Source organism: Haliotis rufescens, unplaced genomic scaffold, assembly GCF_023055435.1.
Source record: "Haliotis rufescens isolate VD_foot unplaced genomic scaffold, xgHalRufe1.0.p SCAF_15, whole genome shotgun sequence".
Taxonomy (NCBI): domain Eukaryota; kingdom Metazoa; phylum Mollusca; class Gastropoda; order Lepetellida; family Haliotidae; genus Haliotis; species Haliotis rufescens.
In genome coordinates this window covers 30,286,717-30,306,264 of record NW_025963835.1, presented here as the reverse complement: position 1 = coordinate 30,306,264, position 19,548 = coordinate 30,286,717, and the positions used below count along the sequence as shown (strand labels likewise).

Below are 19,548 nucleotides of genomic sequence, written 5' to 3'. Positions count from 1 at the left end.
CTATACATTTAATCATTGTTGAATTGAAAGACGTCATCATTTCTCGAACACGTCCCAAGCGGTACAATCAAAACACCCTTTCAATTGATAAAGAGAATGTGCTATCCACGATTTCGCTGATTTTAATGTTGGTTTGTCAGGTTTTAACTTTTACTTGTATGAAGGGGCTAAATATACTGAATTGTAATCCGATGTTCAGTGAAACAAAGAAGGCAGGTTCCTCAGAATTCATACATGAACTTCTCAGAGGCTTCTTGTTCGTTAACTTGGCGCCTCAAAGAACGCACATCTGCCACATTAATAGTTGGTGATGGAGGTCTGGTTTTAAGTGATCTTATTCTTCGCCTCAGTGCTCCTCTCTTACCTTCTTTCTGGATCAAGTCTGTCCTTTCGTCCCGTGAGCATTCCGAGGGTCATTCTTTATGCAAGTCACTGACATTGGTGTTTCAACTAAACCGCCATGTTGCATGTTTGAACTGCCATCTCTGTTTGCACTGACAACAAGGAAATGTTGAGAAAACAACACAAATGACACGTTCATCAAAATCAGAGTGATAGTTGTCCTTTTCCCCATTGTAAATAACTCTGCTGTGACAGCACATAAAATAAGCATATAAGCATACAATCTAAGAGCGTTTTCCGACCGTGCTTGTCGCAACAGAACAGTGCCACCTACCAATGTTCTACGTTCCTATATCACTAATAAAAGTGAGTGAGTGAGTATGGTTTTACACCACTTTTAGCAATATTCCAGCAATATCAAGTCGGGGGACACCAATATGGGGAATCGAACCCAGGTCTTCGGCGTGACGGTCGAATGCTTAAACCACAAGGCTAGCCAACCACACCCATCACTAATTATAAGACAAATATGATTGAAGTTTAATGGCATTATAAATATCAGTATTGGTATCAGTTGGTTTTTTTGGTCTTTTGATTTGGGTCTCCTCAATGCTGATCCATCCCTGTCGATAGTACACAATATATACCCTCCGAATACTATACATGTTAATTAATATATGAGAATTAATCATATTCAAGAGATATTAGATCAATCAGATGCACAAACGAACATACTGGTATGATGAGTGAACGGATGCTCATGAACGCATCACATATGACGTCATAGATCCCTGACTCGAAATGCACTATTTGTCCGGTGCAGGATAAGCTGCTAAAGTTTGAAATCACGTGAAGCGTATCGTGATGAGACACTCTGTTGTAACACTTGACTGATTGTTAGGTTCATCATTAATTGGTACACGTTGGAAACATCTCTTCTTAAGGAACATACGTTCCTACATGTTCGCGTTCTTTTGGCGGTGAGTATATATAGACGTTCGTACATGTATTTTTACCGTAACGCAAGGTATGTTATCTTGTCCTACTATCAACAAAATTAGTAATTACATACAACACATGCAATCTGTTATCGTAAGTACTTGCTCTGAAAAGCGCAATGCAACGTTGAATCTGTGTTTGGAATCTTTGGTTTAAATACATGGAACGTTTAAAGAACAGAGTAAACATGTGCTATACGATTAAGTTGAAATAAAGGAACAATATGAAAAAAATAGTTTCATACACTCAGATGAAAAGCATGTGGTTTGATAGTTACATGTAAATGGATTTTAACCAATTAAACGTTACCAATAAGCAGTATTTGTATTGCAGTATAATGCACGATTCAACCTGCAACACCTCCACAGACACGTCATAAAAACTGTTCAATAACTGTTTGGGAACAGTTTTCTTTGTTGCATATTGTGCTATTATAAGTTTAAGGTTGTTTGACAAATTAAATATTTATTATTTATTTGTCAGGATATATTAAGACGGAGGCTGCTTCAGACTACGTCTTGTCCTGATTGTCATTAATAGTAGATTATGTTTTCAAAAACATGCTGACACAAGCATAGCAATATTCCAGCAATATTACGGTGGGTACATGAGTAATGGGCTTTACTGAATCGATACATACTATATTTCATTCTTTATGGGGAAGTGTCATTCAGTCACGTTTTCCTTCAAACGTGTAGCTTCATGTCATGGGTTTCTCCTATCTAAAGCCATTACAATTGTAATTTATAACACATACAATTCCAAATTAGATAGTTCATAGAACTGCTTCTGTTTCTCCGGCTTTCACCGCTACTTTCGCTTTGCTCCTGTTTGGGTATACACACGGCGGTTGTCCTGTGTGCCAGGTGAGTGTTATATACGCCTTCTCACCTCCATATTCTAATCCCATCATCGTTATCAGCTACACTAGACAGATTTCCCTCGCCGGGCCAGGTGAGTGTGACATACAACTTTTCGCCTCCACAGGGGCTTGTAACGCACAAACAACTGCAGCTACGAGGCCGACTCACTAAGTGCAGGGTGTGTCAAGACCAAGGTTGTATATGGCCGACGGGGCACGACAAAGGATTTATTGAGACGAATTAATGTACGTAAACGCATTATACCATCAGGTATGTGTCGCGGAACAAATGACGATGGCCGCGTTGTCTCGTGGTCTTCGTGTACCGAACAAATGAACCAATTTTTTTGTTAAACTATCGGTACAAATTCCGAGCAGGGATTTTGGCTCCGATCCGAAAAATCATGATATTTTGATCTCCAAAAGCATGGCTTCGATTTTCATGATCTACGTCTCAATGTGTAGCTTAATGTATTGGCATGCAATGAGTGTATAGTTTGATAGGGTATTGACAGTTGACATTGTTGAATTCGTCCTCGAACGAACTTAATGACTTGGCCTCGTTATTTCTCTTTCTTTTTACACAGTATACTAACGATGGGTGTGACCATATATCTTGTAGCTGCTATTTTTTGCGTTACAAACGCCTGTGTTTTCCTCTATATTCTAATCATAACAGTAATTACTGCGCATGCAGACAGATTGATTTTCATTCATTCATCCACCTTATAACCTCCATATTCTAATCGTTATCGGTAACTACACCAGACAGATGTTTCCTGGTCGAATGCCCGTAAATCATTTAAATAGAACGCCGTGGTATAACGGGATAGTATTCAAAGCAGCGTTAAACCCAAGTCACCCACACACTTGAATTGATTGGATTAATTCGCAAAGGTAAAACAGGTGTGCCAAATGAGTATAATTGCTGCACAATGGATATGTCAGATTTAGCTGGTATTTGAGATAGGCTGAGCTACAAGGAATCGCCGTTCAGATTTTGTCCGTAACGCAGTATGTTATCATGTTTCACAACAAAATTAGTTTGTTTGTTTATTTGTTGTTTAACGCCGCACTCCGCAATATTCCAGCTATATGACGGCGGTCTGTAAATAATCGAGTCTGGACAAGAAAATCCAGTGACTGAAATAATAAACGTCGATCCACGCAATTGGGATACGATGACATGCATCAACCAAGTCAGCGAGCCTGACCACCCGATCCCGTTAGTCGCCTCTTAAGCTTACGACAAGCAAACTCGCCTTCACGGCAAGCATGGGTTGCTGAAGACCTATTCTACCCGGGTCTTCACGGGTTACAAAATTGGTAATTAGGCAGTCCATTGACATCGCGTATCTCCTTTGTGGCCCTGGATTATTTTGACACATTCACCAGTCTTTTCAGTGGTCAAGGTCTTACAACAGACGTCAGACAAGAAACAAACACCTACGTTTTTCTGCTTATCGTGGTGGTTGCTACCGGTAGGATAGGATATGCTTTTATTAATAGTGTATGAAGGCTTCTTTATTCAACTGTAAATACACGCACAGCAAAAAAAATGCAGTTTCCGGTATCCGGATACCTGCCGGATACCACCGGACACTTACCCAAAACGCGTCCGGGTATCCGGTGGCAGATACCTTGCCGGATACCAGATCTGTGGTATCCGGCATGGACACCTCACCGGAAAGTATGCCACCTGGAATCCGGGTATCCGGCACCGGATACCTCACCGGATACCTCAATCTGGGTGTCCAGGGATCCGGCACCGGATACCTCATTCTGAGTTTCCAAAAACATGTCACAATTTGGGGGGTGCATTTTGTTCAATTAAGTGTGAAACACCTAAAAATATATTGGAAACTAACCATGAAAATTGAACATTGCTGAAGGTATCCGGCAGGTATCCGGAGGCAATTTTTCGAGATGTCTTTCTCCTAGTAAATAATGTTAGCCTGGGCATAGCAGATAGCTGTAGTAATATTCTGTGCTATTTTAGTTGTAAATATCCCCTTGAAGTTGAGATCTATGGGCATGTACTTTTGGTGAAAACATTTTTCAAGTTCATATATATTTCAATTTAGATGTTCAGCGTATTAAATGAAAAGCATTCAGTCCTGGTATGATGGTATCCTTACATATCATCTTCATATTGCCAGTTTGTTTTAGCCTAGTGGTTGAAGCATTCGATTCACCACATCGGTACATTGCTTGGTGTCACCCATCATAATATTGTTTGAATTTTGCTCATAAAGTGGCATAACACCATACTCACTCTGACAAAAAAATGAAAGTCATTGGCTATGTGCTCACTTGGGCCTTTGTTCCTGGTGAGATTAAAAGTTTATTTTGGAACTGTATCAATACTTGTTACATCTTGACAGACGAGTTTCATTGAAGTTTGAAACAGAATATCATTAACCCAAATGGGTGCATAAGACTAATGGCATCCACAGAAAACATCTAATAAAGTACTGGTACATAAAAATATCAATGTAACTTTTCTACTGACATGGAACTAAAAACTTCGTTCAGTGAGCTGTATTAATTTGTAGGAAAACATTCAGGGCATTAGTATATTTGATATATGTTAGCACCTATGTTACGAATGATCAATATCATATTTCTTTAAAGAAGCAAAACAAAAAAATTGTTAAGATAAAAAATCATATTTATTGATTTTATGACATTTCATTGGTTCAGTAACCAGAGGTGTTTGCAAGAACATTCAAAAACAGAAACAGATGCTTCAATGCCATTTTCTAAATAAACAAATTAGTCAAATCTCAGAAGAATTTCAAGGTAGAAGAATATCTAAAGTCAATTATGTTTGTGCAGTAAACCACAAAAGTCATTCAGATTTGTATAGTCAGCGTCAGTGTACACCACATAAACAGTCTCACTGCTGTGGTATTGATTCCTTTAGACTTGATTAATGTCGTAATAAAACAACCTACAGAATCACACTGATGTGGCATTATTCATTCAGAATCATCACTTTCTGAGGTGAACCTGTTAGTTGTTCTGGGGAGGATTATTCATCATCCGGAGAGTCCTTTGTATGACTTGTCTGATCTGGTGTCATTGTGAAATCCAGGTGCCTGAAACAATTTATAACATCTTTAAAAGCTTGTTATTAAAAATATAAGAAACACACATATATTGACAAAGGGTAAAAATTTGGTTTCTCAATGAGTAAGGTAATGACAATTTATCAAGCAACTGTTAACCAAACCATGTTAACCAATGTTTAAAAGCCATAGCAAACAGTAAATTGTACAGAAAATACAAAATTGTAATTGATCTTCTGAAAACAATTCCTGTAGTGCCATAAGGCAGGCTCACCTGAATTTTTCTCAAATGTTTGCATTACATCAAAACATAAGGAAAGGTAAACAAGGCAATGCAAATTGCATAAAATAGGTTCTTATACATAAAAACAGAACTAAAGTATTTGACGTAATAAGCGCCTCGCTGTAATAAGTGCCCATGGGAATATTTGCTAATATATTGGCTAGTGAACAATCCCAATTAGGACCCTTTCCAATTAATCAATGTATACAAGACTTATTTATTTGCGTATAATACACACTTGTGTGTGATATGCATTATGATATTTTTATCATTTATCCTATCTTTAATTCAGATTAACAATAACGGCAAAAACTGCCAAATATATTGGTCAAGTGTAATCATAATTTAAGTAGTTCTATTTGGTTTGGGAACTTTTCAAGGGTAATTGTAAATCATTTGATTGTTATAAAGTTACACAGTATTGCATCTATCGTCTGTTTCTAAATACAGTGGAACCTATCTTTGACTTGTGTGACATAATTGAATCATACCCCAAGTTCATTATGCATTGTTATGCATCTGCACAGAGTGGTCAAAGTCCTTGTCACACATATAGTTTGCTACAAGGCAGAATCCAATAAGTACAGTTGAGACATCAGGCTGTATCCAGACAAACTGTCTGATAACCTCAAGTATGGTCTTGGTCGCATCAAGGGATGTAGCTAATCCTAAATAAACATTAAACAAGTGACATAATCTCTTCTACAGAACACTTGATCAAAGCCTGCCCCACCTTTGATGTTTATCATCTCGTTACGCTCACAACAGCTCATTAGCAAGATGAGCGCAATGTCAACTCATGGTGGATTAGGGATTAACAGGGCAATTAGTGTCAGGTGGGTATTATCACTTGCATTTGTCTGTTAATTACTTAATTGAGTAGTGACGGCTTAATTAGTTTCCAACCACACTGACTGTTATGCTACTTATCAAGTCAGTTTACTGGTAACATGTGTCTGTGGACCAAGGAAATGTATCATGCCAGATACTTAAAAAGTTCTACTCATAAGTAATAAAATAATGACAGTTTTGATATGCAATTCTCCCTACAAAGACATTTAACATTTGATATACATAAACTGTCTGTTGAAACTATGATGATGCTAATATACAAGTCGCACTAAACAACCTATTCATATACTGGTACCTAGCCAAACAAACATAATTGTTTTTTATGTGTATGCACATGCTTGTACACATATACCTCTACTGGCATATCACACATACAAACAATCATTAAATGGATGTAATCCTTCAAAAATATTTTACATACAAAAACAAGTGAACAGATTCTGTATTAGCATGGTTAATATTGGGAGATGTTTTAGCATTTCCATTTTCACAGAATCGAAGGCATATCCTTTCATGACTCAGATCAGCTTGTAGTGATTTAAATTCACATAAAACTGATTCATGTCAAATGACCTATCCCGCATGTGTGGGACCTGTTATAAAAATACCATTCATTACTTATTTGTGTGTCCAAATTATGCTATTATTAGAAATAATAGGTATTATGATACAGCATGGATATGATATAAGAAAGCTTTATATGGAATTGTTGAAAATTATGTACAGGAAAACATTGAAATAAATCAATCAATACGTGCATTTATCTCAGAATCTGGTACATTTAATCAATATGGACTTCTCCTTCATTATCTACTTATAATCAGATGATTACATTATTGCTCAACTGATAGTTTGCAATAGTATAGAATTAGTATTTTATTAATACTTATTTTGTATTTCAGCATCATTTAGATAAGCCATCGGCTTGTTTGCAAATCCAGTTCACTTTAAAAAAAAAAAATGTTTAAAACACATGTAGTAGAACATATTGCAATAGTTAAGACCCGAAAAGAAGTTATGTGTAGGATCTTCAAAATGGTATCCACAAGAGCATGTTGTAGAATCATGTTGGTGTTTGTTGTTTAACTCTGCACTCAGCCATATTCCAGCTATATGACGGCGGTCTGTAAATAATCAAGTCTGGACCAGTCTATCCAGTGATTGACATCATGAGCATCGAACCACACAATTGGGATACGATGACATGGATCAACCAAGTCAGGGAGGCTGATCACCCGATCCATTAAGTTATCTCTCACAACTAGCATAGGTTGATCATGTTGATGGGGACTTACTTCAACCTGGAATCCCCACGTGAGTAAGTATGCGGCTGTTAGCTTTGTTTGATGTTTAACACCACACTCAGCAATATCGCAGCTATGTGGCAGGAATCAAACCTGGGTCTTCAGCACGAAGAGTGAACGCTTCAACCGCTAGGCTACCCCACCACCAAAAATTCCCCCATGATAAAGTTGTCATCATGGTTATTGTTCAACTAGTTCAAGTGAAAATGTTCATACCCTTAAAATGTCTTTTCTTCCACTTCACGATGATCTCTGATGCAAAACTTCCCTGTCATTAAAGCTGTTCTTGATTCTTCACATCTGGAAAAATATGTTGAGGCTATTAATCACTCTCACAGAGTACAGGGAGTATATGAAATAAGACAGTGAGTCACATTAGCATACAAATTATCCAGTTAAAGTAAACATATTTCTACATTATATACATAAGCATATACTAACATATGATAGACAGGCTACTTGTCATATAAAAATATAATCATACATTTACTTACATGTTGGCTATAAAAGTTAATGTGTCACATGTGACAGGCTTACATGTGGTAAATTACTTTAATACGTGATCATTGTAATATTCACATATTCCTTACCTTAATGTGTCACTTCAGCTGCCAGCATGACCTCAGCTGCAATCTCAATATTTGGCCAGTTTTGACGAAATGACCGATCGTGTTCAGTGTATAAGCTGGGCCTCGTCTCTAATATAACTTGGCGCAAGTTGACGACGCGCATAGAGAGCCGGGGACCAGCTTATGTCGTGTTAACCTGGTTCCCGGCTCCCTATGCGCGTCGCCAACTTGCGTCAAACAATAATGTGATATTAGAGACGGGGCCCAGCTTAGTGTTAACCCGGAACAAGCCATTTTACCCATATTCCCCTACGGTCCAGGGCGCCATTTTAGAACATGGATGTAAACAAACCTCGTGTATCGATATACACTGTGATTCTTGATTACGATAAGCTTACCTCGTGTATCGATACATTGTTCTCATTCACCTCCACCACGGAAATGCCGGCCGAAGTTCCTCTCAGCCATCCACAACGCGGAAGTCAACAGTATTTGGAAAGGCGATTGGCATTGCCAGGTACGTAGCAGGGCTTCGAGGCCTTATGATTTCTGTGCAGAGATCTTATGGAACGGGTTGATGTAGATATTTTCCTGCTCTACATACTTTACCGTAAACGCCAAGGGTCCTTTTTTAAGTATTATGGTCAACTGTTTGTTAGCATAAGAGGTGTAATGGATTTGTGGTCAAAACAAGATGATCCAAATTAGATCCGCTTTTTTATAGATAATGAAGAAAAGTACCAAGATCTAGGAACGATTATTAACTCTTAACTTTCGTGGGATGCTAATACAGATTATAATTTACAATATTGGCCACCAAAGACTTTATTTTTTTTACGCTTAGGATATTGTTATAATTACACTGTTATGTCCTTGTTTTGTATAAGCTTCATAACTTAATCATTCAATATTTCATGGAATGACTCTGACCTTGGCGATGATCTTTTTTGTAACAAGTGATTCCTTATGTAAAGTGTATGTTGAATGACCCTGGCTTTGTTGTCAAATAATTGTTTGACAGTTGTTAAATATGGGGTTATGTTTTATCTCTGAATGTTTGGGATGAAATATTTTAATAAGGACAGTTCTAAGTTGGAAACTCAACTGGGGCCTTTTCAATTGAATTCAATGTACAGCATGTACAGTTTGGACATTTCTCTAATGTGAATGCTACTTATGTTTGCAGAATGTCTGGATGAATGAATGAGTCAGTCATCTGCACAGCATCAATGGAAAAAGGGAAGTAATGAGGAACAAGAGAAGAGTAGCAGTGAGTGGTAAATATTTGAAATTATTCTGTTTGGTCCATGTAGCTATTCTGCAAATATTTCTTCAGTTTGCTTGTTCTTTATCACCTGTTGGCATGGATGGCCTAATTATCAAAGGCAGTACAACTTGCTGTGCATAATTGCATCTCTTGGGCTTGACAGAAACCGATGGTCGTGGGTTTGAATCGAGGGTAGCATCATACACTTGCTTGTGGGTTTCATCAAAGTGGTAAACATGTAAGACCTGCATCACTTCGGGCTTTCTTCCCACATCAAGCTTACATGCCGTGATATAACTGGAATACTGTTCAAAGAGGCGTTAAACCCATTTCACTCATTTAACACCACATCCAGCAATAGTTCGGCTAAATGACAAGGATTATAAATTAATCAAATCTCAAATCTCAACTAGACAAACCAGAGATTAATGTTATGAGCTCGATCCAGAAGCACCGATGATGACTGTTAAGGACAACATCCCATGTTATTGGGTACGATTACGAGCGATCAATGAGCCCACTTGCTACCTCATCTATTACTTTGGCTTGTATGGCAAGCATAGGTTGCTAGGAACATTTTTAAGAGATGTCAGTTAATGATTGTTTCAACTCATCAGCATGGAACAATATATATCTCAAATGTTTGGTATATAACAAAACTGAAAGATGATAAATTAAGTGAATTTGCTGCCTTTTATCTGTAAGTACATGTTGCAACAATTCTTTTCTTTTGCTACAATCTTTATACATAATTTTGCAGAAACTGAAGTCCAGCTTGAGATACCCGGATGACAGGTTGACAGTCTGGAAGGACCCTTCCAGATATCCGAAGTGATTGGCAGACAGCGATGAGGAGAGTCCTGTTATTTCAATGGGAGCCTACCGAGAAGTTATATGCCAATTGACACTGGGACACACTCACAAAGGGTGGTCAGGCAAATGTGAGAAGACCAACCAATGCCAAGTCGGAGTGGGATCCTTCAAGGACGTTGAAGAAATTATTGTCTTTGGCCATGTGGTAATCACTTGAAAGGAATGATGTTTGCGACTACTTGTCTATAAATGTGGACCCAAACACCAAATAGAATGTTCACAATTCTACTAACACAATGCAACAGGGATAGAGCCCATCTGGCCTCCCCTCATCCTGGTTCCTGTTTTTCCATGGCAATATAGAAGGAAAAGGATGTTTGAGGGCAAGTAACTCTGAACTGGTGAGCATGGTCTGCTGATGCTTTCAAGCGAACAGTTATCCCGCGCTGTTATGAGTATTGAAGAATAGGAGGAAAGTGCATACTGCATCAGGAACCATTATATGAACACTGTTCAATGTGTGATATATGCATATAAATAAAAGAAATTGATAATTTGTTTGTTGTTTGTTTCTTTAGCCAGCTGTGTAAATGGGGATTTTCCAATATTTTGCCTCAGTTTGATAGCCACAGTTATCGTATAAAACCATGCATTGCTTGGACATCTTTGGAATAACACATTGATCTCCTATGTCAAAGGTCAATGTCACAGCCAGACAAAAAAATTGTTAATGGCCAAACTCTTCCTTAGGGCAGGGATAGAAGTTGGCAACAGGTCATACACTTACTTTTTATCCCCCGGCATATAATACGGGGGATATAGTGATCAGCCTGTCTGTCCGTCTGTCCGTCCGTAATCATTTCCTTTTCCGGGGCAGGATTCCCAAACCATTCAGTGTATTTGATCGAAACTTGGCAACTCTTATCAGGCACATACTGAAGTGGTGCCTTTTGATATTTTGGGATTTTTCTAATTTTTATTTTTTTAAATTTTTATGGAATGAAGTTGGACATAGACTCAATTGGGGATGGGGTTTGTTTCCGGGGCAGAATTCGAAAACCATTCAGTGTATTTGATCGAAACTTGGCAAAGCTATCATGCACATACTGAAGTGGTGCCTTTCAAATTTTGGGATTTTTCTCATTTTTTTTAATTTTTTTTTTTTAATGGAATCAAGTTGGACATAGACTCAATTGGGGATGAGGTTCATTTCTGGGGCAGAATTCGAAAAACATTCAATGTATTTGGTCGAAACTTGGCATTCATATGGATGCGACCATGGTGGATCTTTTGTGGGTAAACAATGTATGCTTCTTAAAGAACATTCAACTGTTGACTCATTACATACAGAAATGCACTAGTGGTTACTTTACAGACAGCTGCCGGGGGGATATGTCATCTTTCTGATGACTCTTGTTCTCTAATGTGCCTTTTCCCGCAGAAGTCTAAATAACTCTTATACACATAGTTGTATATCATTGTCATATGTTTGTCAATATTACACTGAATGAAGCACTTTACAATTGTTTTTGAAATAGTCGCAACTGATATTGAAGGTCAAATTAGCTTTCAATGTCTTTCAGTAAAAATGTTCACAGTAACTGAGGAACAGCTCTCTGTAGTGTGATGAAATCTGGTACATGTCACCCTCAGAGTGAGGCATATTGTGTTTCAAACTTAAATGAAGCTGGTATGCTCATAACAAGTACTTGTACCTTTACAAATAATCATATTATCATCTCACTAGGACCAAAGGCCCAAGTGAGCACACAGTCGATGAGTTTATACTTTCACTCAGAATAATCTGGAAGTCTGAACATGAAATTTAAGGATATCATCATACATGTATTAGAACTGATGTTTGTGCATTAACAGCTTAACATCTAAAACGAATTATAGATGAAATTGAAAAATATTGTCTTCTCCAAAAGTACATGCCCATAGATCTCAACTTTAAGGGGATATTTACAACTAAAATGACACAGAATATTACTACAGCTATCTGATATGCCCAGGCTAACATTATTTACCAGAAATAAGACATCTCGAAAAATTGCATCCGGATACCTGCCGGATACCTGCCGGATACCTTCAGCAATGTTCAATTTTCATGGTTAGTTTCCAATATATATTTAGGTGTTTCACACTTAATTGAACAAAATGCACCCCCAACTTGTGACATGTTTTTGGAAACTCAGAATGAGGTATCCGGTGCCGGATTCTTGGTATCCGGTGCGGATCCTTGGACACCCAGATTGAGGTATCCGGTGAGGTATCCGGTGCCGGATACCCGGATTCCAGGTGGCATACTTTCAGGTGAGGTGTCCATGCCGGATACCACGGATCTGGTATCCGGCAAGGTATCTGACACCGGATACCCGGACGCGTTTTGGGTAAGTGTCCGGTGGTATCCGGCAGGTATCCGGATACCGGAAACTGCATTTTTTTTGCTGTGACGATGCAACTAAACAACCTGGATCAATAAATCCATGTCAAGCAGGTTAGCTTTATTAATACTACCACTTCTGAAACGCCACCTCAAGATATCTTCCGACATTCAGTGCAGCGAAACAGCCCTACTGTCCACAGTTTTCTGTACTTTTCAGAGCAAGATGTTGTCCTCTGCAGTAATGACGGTTGTGATGGCTGTGGTTATTTCCGTAGTGTATCACCTTTTGGCAAAAGAGTCGACTCTGGTAAGTTGTATCATTGTAAACAAAAGAAAGTTTTGGTCGAGTTCCAGGATCGATAAAAAAATAGAGGTTTTGTTGTGAATTATAATATTATATAGGGAGGGGTAACAAATGATTGATCAACCACAGGTTGAATGAAATTGTGCAATCACAGGTAATGTAAGCTCAAGGTAAACACTGGTGGGGTAAGAAATTTCATTTTCAAAAGTTGTCTGAAATGTCACCAAAAAATTGTCAGACACACTACAAGTTCATTGTCGACACAGTTGCCTTCAATAGCGTGTATGACCTCCAGCTGCCTCAATGCATGCTGTGAAATGCCGCCTCATCGATGACGTGGAAATGAATCCGTTGCCACTCGTCTCTGAGGGCCTGCTGCAGTTCTTGTCTGTTGACGGAAGGCTGATGGCGTGCTCTAATCTGTCTGTCAAGATGGTCCTACAGATGTTATATAGGATTCATATCGGGTGAGTGGACAGGCCAGGGCAATACGTCAACGTTCTGCTGGTTTAGAAAGTTCCGAGTCAGTCTTGCAGTATGGGGCCTGACTTCAATCAGTAAACAGCACTCGACGCCATTTTTTCACTTGCCAGCGTCGAACCTGCCTCGCCCATCACAGTCTCAGGCGTTGATGTTGAGCAGTCAGTTCCATTCCTATAAAATGAAGATACGTTCGGATTCCAGCAGCACGAAGTCGTCGTAGTACTGTACGTTGGCTAATGGGCTGTTGCTGCCGTCGCCGTCGCCGTTACGAATCTGTTTCACAGGTGAATGAGCCGTATCTGACCGTCTTCCAGTGGTGTCACTCAAGGTCGTCCGGTTCTAGGCCAGTCCTGCGTCCTCCCTGTCTGTCTGTACCGTTGAATCAGCCTGGCTACTGTCAATGGTGTACAACTAAACCTTCTGGCAATTTGGACATGTGTTGCCCCTATTTCAGCCCTACTGATGGCTCTCTCTCTCTCTGCTCCTGTGACAGTGGTAGCATTTCTTTTGTGTGCTTTCATCACGTGTGGTTATACCCTGCAGACGAACGCATTTATACAGCTTACATGCACATGCAGTTTAATGAGTTTATGCCATAGGCGGGAAACCTGTTTCACCATTTTTTTGCCACCGCACTAGCGCCGTCAAAGGTGGCGCGTTCTGGTGAGGTGTTTTTGGTACCTGTTCCTGGGCAGTCATATTCCCAATACGCACTTTCCACTATATTTTCAACTAGTGTCCAAAAGACCTTTAATATAGAATAAAATGTATCGCCTAAACGCAGCTGATTAATTTCTGTAACTGACATGCCCAAAATGCACTTGCTTGGTGTGAAAATGTGCCTAGTGCTCGGAAAAAGGTACAACCATTGAATAAATACCTGTTTGGAAATCTGGTATACAACGGGTACGAATATGTTCTTTTGGCATCGGCACATCCAGTAGCCAAAAGTGGTCATGCCTCGATTAACATTGGAACAGAGAGAAAGGGCAATGGGAATGTTTGATATGGAGGCAACTCAGGCCCATGTTACTGAGGGACGTACTGATGCTGACATTAACGTAACAAGGTGCTCTCTCTCTGCTCCTGTGACAGTGGTAGCATTTCTTTTGTGTGCTTTCATCACGTGTGGTTATACCCTGCAGACGAACGCATTTATACAGCTTACATGCACATGCAGTTTATGCCATAGGCGGGAAACCTGTTTCACCATTTTTTGCCACCGCACTAGCCGTCAAAGGTGGCGCGTTCTGGTGAGGTGTTTTTGGTATCTGTTCCTGGGCAGTCATATTCCCAATACCCACTTTCCACTAGTTATCGCTGTTTTTAGGAAAATTACAAATTGCCAACCTATACTTTCTTTTGCCGCTTAGTTTATATTACATTTGTGTCTCGAGTGGAGTTTTTTTCAGGGGATAATAATAAAAGGATAATTCATGATTGCATTTTCATTTTATATGTTCATACCATATAACTCGAAATCAGTCTTTCGTCGCTCAGAAAGACAAGTCTCATGTTTGGTCGAAGTTAAATATAAAGAGAACAAATATATTTGTTAATTGAAAATAAATCGTGGTGTAAAGAACTGGTCAGATTGGATTCTAGTTTCCCCAGCCATTCATTTCATCCCATCATCTAATTTACATATTGGTATAAACTCACGGACATAAGAAAAGTCACCTCAAATATATTTTAAAATATATTTTCAACTAGTGTCCAAAAGACCTTTAATATAGAATAAAATGTATCGCCTAAACGCAGCTTATTAATTTCTGTAACTGACATGCCCAAAATGCACTTGCTTGGTGTGAAAATGTGCCTAGTGCTCGGAAAAAGGTACAACCATTGAATAAATACCCGTTTGGAAATCTGGTATACAACGGGTACGAATATGTTCTTTTGGCATCGGCACATCCAGTAGCCAAAAGTGGTCATGCCTCGATTAACATTGGAACAGAGAGAAAGGGCAATGGGAATGTTTGATATGGAGGCAACTCAGGCCCATGTTACTGAGGGACGTACTGATGCTGACATTAACGTAACAAGGTGCTGTTTGTACAAATCGTGAAGGAACTGTATAATTTAATTAGATGACTACTTGTAGTGTTGTGTCATTGACAATGAATTCAAATCGAAGTTATTGCTGTGAATGGGTCCACGATATTTACTTTATTATCATAACACAATGGGGATATTACACACTGGATAATCGAGAAAGGGGCACGGATAACCCCATTGTCTAAGTGTCCGCTATTTTGGTGTAGAGTGCGTCCCTCAGCTGTGAGAGGTCCCGCTTAGTCCAAGTTTCTACCTGTGTTATTAGCTTTATATCAGACGTCGCATTACATCAAAGTCATACTAACCCCTGTGCCACTTTGGACTTTCTACGCATATAAAACGGACGCGCGAAATATGGCTGTGATCCTACTCAAGACGGCGTTAAACCCCCATCACCCACTGAAAGACTGACAATTGCTTGCATTACTCTATTAAAATTCTATACACAGTACGTCCGTCGTGTCATCGTAAATACAATCTAAGTGTACCTCGTCATATTATTCTCAATGTGAATTTTGAAAAAGGTTTTAAGAACTATGGATTCTGCCTTTATGCAGCTGTCAATTATTATTGTGATTAAGTAGCACCAAGTAGTCCCTATATCTCGAAACGTCTATCTCACGATGTAGCCTTGCACAATTCGGTTTTCGTTTGCAGGAAGCCTTGGGCATCTTGTCAACGCCTCCTGATGGGCCTCCGTTAAGAATTCTTCTTCTTGGGAAATCAGGCAATGGAAAAAGTTCCCTCGGAAACCTGATTCTTGGCTATGATGTGTTTGAATCTCGATCTTCTATGAGCCCAGTAACCAGAGAGGCGACAATGGCAACCTCTCGCATTGGAGACAGATACATCAGCGTGGTTGATACAACTTCTTTAAAAACAATAACTAAAACAAATGAAGAGGAATTCCGTGATTTAGGCTCTTATATTGCGTTAAGCCCTGATGGTTACCATGCTTTCGTCCTTGTCTTCAGTGTAGTTGCACGTATATCAGAAGAGGAGAAGAAAGCTATTCTGTCATTTGCATCTGCACTTGATGATGACAATGTCTTTTTCAGATATTCAATTGTTATTTTTACCCATGGAGATTCTTATAGAGGCAGTGAGGACGATTTCAGACAAATGGTGTATCAAGATACATTCTTGGAAAGGATATTAACACATAATAGACACCGTTATATGATTGTAAATAATAAAGCTTTTTGTCCCTTTGGTATCAGACATGTCCAAGTTAGATTAATTAAGATGATTGATGCTTGTCTTCAAGAAAACGAAAACGAACCCTACAACAATGAGTTCTTTGAAACTGCTAGGAAAAAGTTAAGGGAACAGACCACAGATAAGGCTAGGGTACCAAGCAAAGATGAGCCCATCAGTGTTCACTTGAAGCAATTTAATGTTGATGATATTGTCAAGTATATAGCAAGGAGAATAATGAACACAGTTGTAACAGTAATTGCACAAAAAGCTTGGTCATTGCTAGATGCAGTTGGAGCCTATATCAGCTCTGCTTTTTTATATTTTTTAGCATGATGTCTGTTTTCTGGGGTTCATATCGTATTCAGGCTAGTGCTTAAGATGTGTACCGCATATTTTTTAACGGCTTTTGCTTCTGCACTGTGGTGTTACCTTCTCTACAAAGCTATTGATTTAAACATTATTACAATTATGCCAAAATCTTTAGAAATGAGGAATGACAGAATACCTGACAAACAAATGAATATTCATTATGTGGCCATTTACTGACTGACATATAGAGGATCGGTTAATACTATCATTGTGCTAGGGACGATGTTGATAATAACGAATCAACCGTAGAATTTAGTCATTGTAACAGACCCGTGAAGCTCCAGATGAAACCCATACTTGCAGTTAAAGGTGACTTACGGGAACGGATGGTCGGGCTCTCTGACTTGTTGATGCATGTCATCGCATCCCAATTGTGTGGAGACCCGTGAAGATCCGGGGTAGATTAGGTCTTCAGCAACCCATGCTTGCCGTAAAAGGCGACTATGCTTGTCGTAAAAGGCGACTAACGGGATCGGGTGGTCAGGCTCGCTGCCTTGGTTGATGCATGTCATCGATCCCAATTGCGTGGATCGATGCTCATGATATTCATCACTGGAATGTCTGGTCTAGATTCGATAATTTACAAAACCGCCGTCATATAGCTGGAATATTGCTGAATGCGGCGTTAAAGAACAAAAAAAATAAATTAATTCTCCCTGGTTTTGCTTAAAAATGCAATCTTCATGTAATTACACCCACAGAGTGCGTCAGGGGCGTGGACTATATTGCATATTAATTTTAAATCCAGTATCTATGACGACAGGAAATAGATGATGTTCGCATATTATATGCCTTAGTGTAAGACATATATGCATTGAACTAATATTGTATTATATTTTAGATAAACCAATAAATCTGAAACAACTGTTCTTTTACAGGCATATAATATCTAGAAAATTATATGTTAGACTCTAGTTTATTCAGCTGCTCTCTTCTCTTGTAGTTATGTTTGTTATTTTTGTTTGCTTCATTAAGATACATTCACCACGACGTTCTTTTGGTTATTTGTTATTTGAGTCTCTTACCCATAAGAATATTTGTACATGTTTATGTTCACATGAGATGTGACAGCAGTTTGGGCAAAATGTATTCTTCAGCAACGGTGCCCCATGCTTGCCGTAAAGGGCGACTATGCTTGTCGTAAGAGGCGACTAACGGGATCGGGTGGTCAGGATCGCCGACTTGTTGAATTGGTTGATGCATGTCATCGCATCCCAAAGGTGTGGATCAATGCTCATGATGATAATCACTGGAGTGTCTGAAAAGATCTTCAGCAACCCATGCTTGTCGTAAAAGGCGACTAACTGGATCGGGTGGTCAGGCGCGCTGACTTGGTTGATGCATGTCATCGATCCCAATTGCGTGGATCGATGCTCATGGTTTCATGGTGGCCAGACCTGATATTGACATTGTTCATGGATCTCTAACACCACCACCCTATTGGGGCGTGTCCCTCTGTCTCCTGTTAACTTGATGGGTTTTGACAGTGTGTTTGTTGTAACATAACATTTACATCACTTAATACATGTATGAAGCGACCCGTGAAAATTCCGGGGTAGAATAGGTCTTCAGCAACCCATGCTTGCCGTAAAAGGTGACCATACTTGTCGTAAAAGGCGACTAACGGGATCGGGTGGTCAGGCTCGCCGACTTGGTTGATGCATGTCATTGATCCCAATTGCGTGGATCGATGCTCATGATATTAATCACTGGATTGTCTGGTCCAGACTCAATTATTTACAGACCGCCGTCATATAGCTTGAATAGTGCAAACAAACAAACACATTTTTTATAGCGTAACTAAGAGCTTGAATACTGTAAACCTGAAGAGTTCGAGCTGTTGGGGCATGGTCAGAACACGTCACAACAAATCTGATCTTTTGTGACGCCAGCCTGACGCTATATCGAATTGGTGCTTTCCCTTTGTCCTTTTCTGCAGCAGAACGCTGACACTATGTTCCATCAAGACAGCGGCAAGGATTACTACTTACTGTACGCCAACAAGAGCATCTGTGTGACTTTCAGAACGACCAGTCCCTCCACTCAAAAAGACAAGGCCATCCTCAGTCGCTGATTCAGATTACGACAACCCTTACCAGACGTCTGACTCTCATAGTTCTGGGTGGAGCTACAGCATGTTTACATGCCAGTGGAGGACTTTACTGATTTACGCACCCGTGAAGATCCTGGGTAGAACTTTAGTTACCCATTCTGGCTGTAAAAGGCGACTATGCTTATCGTTAGAGGCGACTAACGGGATTGGGTGGTCAGGCTCGCTGACTTGGTTGATGCATGTCATCGATCCCAATAATGTGGAGACCCGTGAAGATCCGGGGTAGTACTTGCCGTAAAAGGCGACTATGCTTGTCGTAAAAGGCGACTA

At 39.5% G+C, this 19,548-nt stretch overlaps 1 protein-coding gene across 4 annotated transcripts; it reads left to right on the top strand.

Annotated features, from left to right (window-relative positions):
* The first annotated feature begins 2,077 nt into the window (after positions 1-2,077).
* LOC124131956 (immune-associated nucleotide-binding protein 9-like) lies at positions 2,078-17,630 on the top strand. Of its 4 annotated transcripts, none has more exons than XM_046495499.2 (3): positions 2,078-2,207; positions 12,969-13,058; positions 16,254-17,630. In XM_046495499.2, exons 2-3 carry the CDS (start codon positions 12,975-12,977, stop codon positions 17,127-17,129), a joined length of 960 nt encoding a protein of 319 aa, XP_046351455.2. In that variant the 5' UTR covers positions 2,078-2,207; positions 12,969-12,974; the 3' UTR covers positions 17,130-17,630. The 4 variants fall into 4 exon arrangements, with proteins under 4 accessions (XP_046351455.2, XP_046351454.2, XP_046351453.2 ...); XM_046495498.2 differs by having other exon boundaries at positions 2,101-2,295; XM_046495497.2 differs by having other exon boundaries at positions 2,101-2,449.
* The last annotated feature ends 1,918 nt before the right edge of the window (positions 17,631-19,548 follow it).

Bases quoted from the DNA above. Each gene is read 5' to 3' on its own strand.
- LOC124131956 (XM_048396441.1), top strand. From the start codon at position 12,852: ATGTCAAGCAGGTTAGCTTTATTAATACTACCACTTCTGAAACGCCAC. The intron at 13,059-16,253 runs GTAAGTTGTATC...TTTCGTTTGCAG, and splicing joins TGGCAAAAGAGTCGACTCTG to GAAGCCTTGGGCATCTTGTC.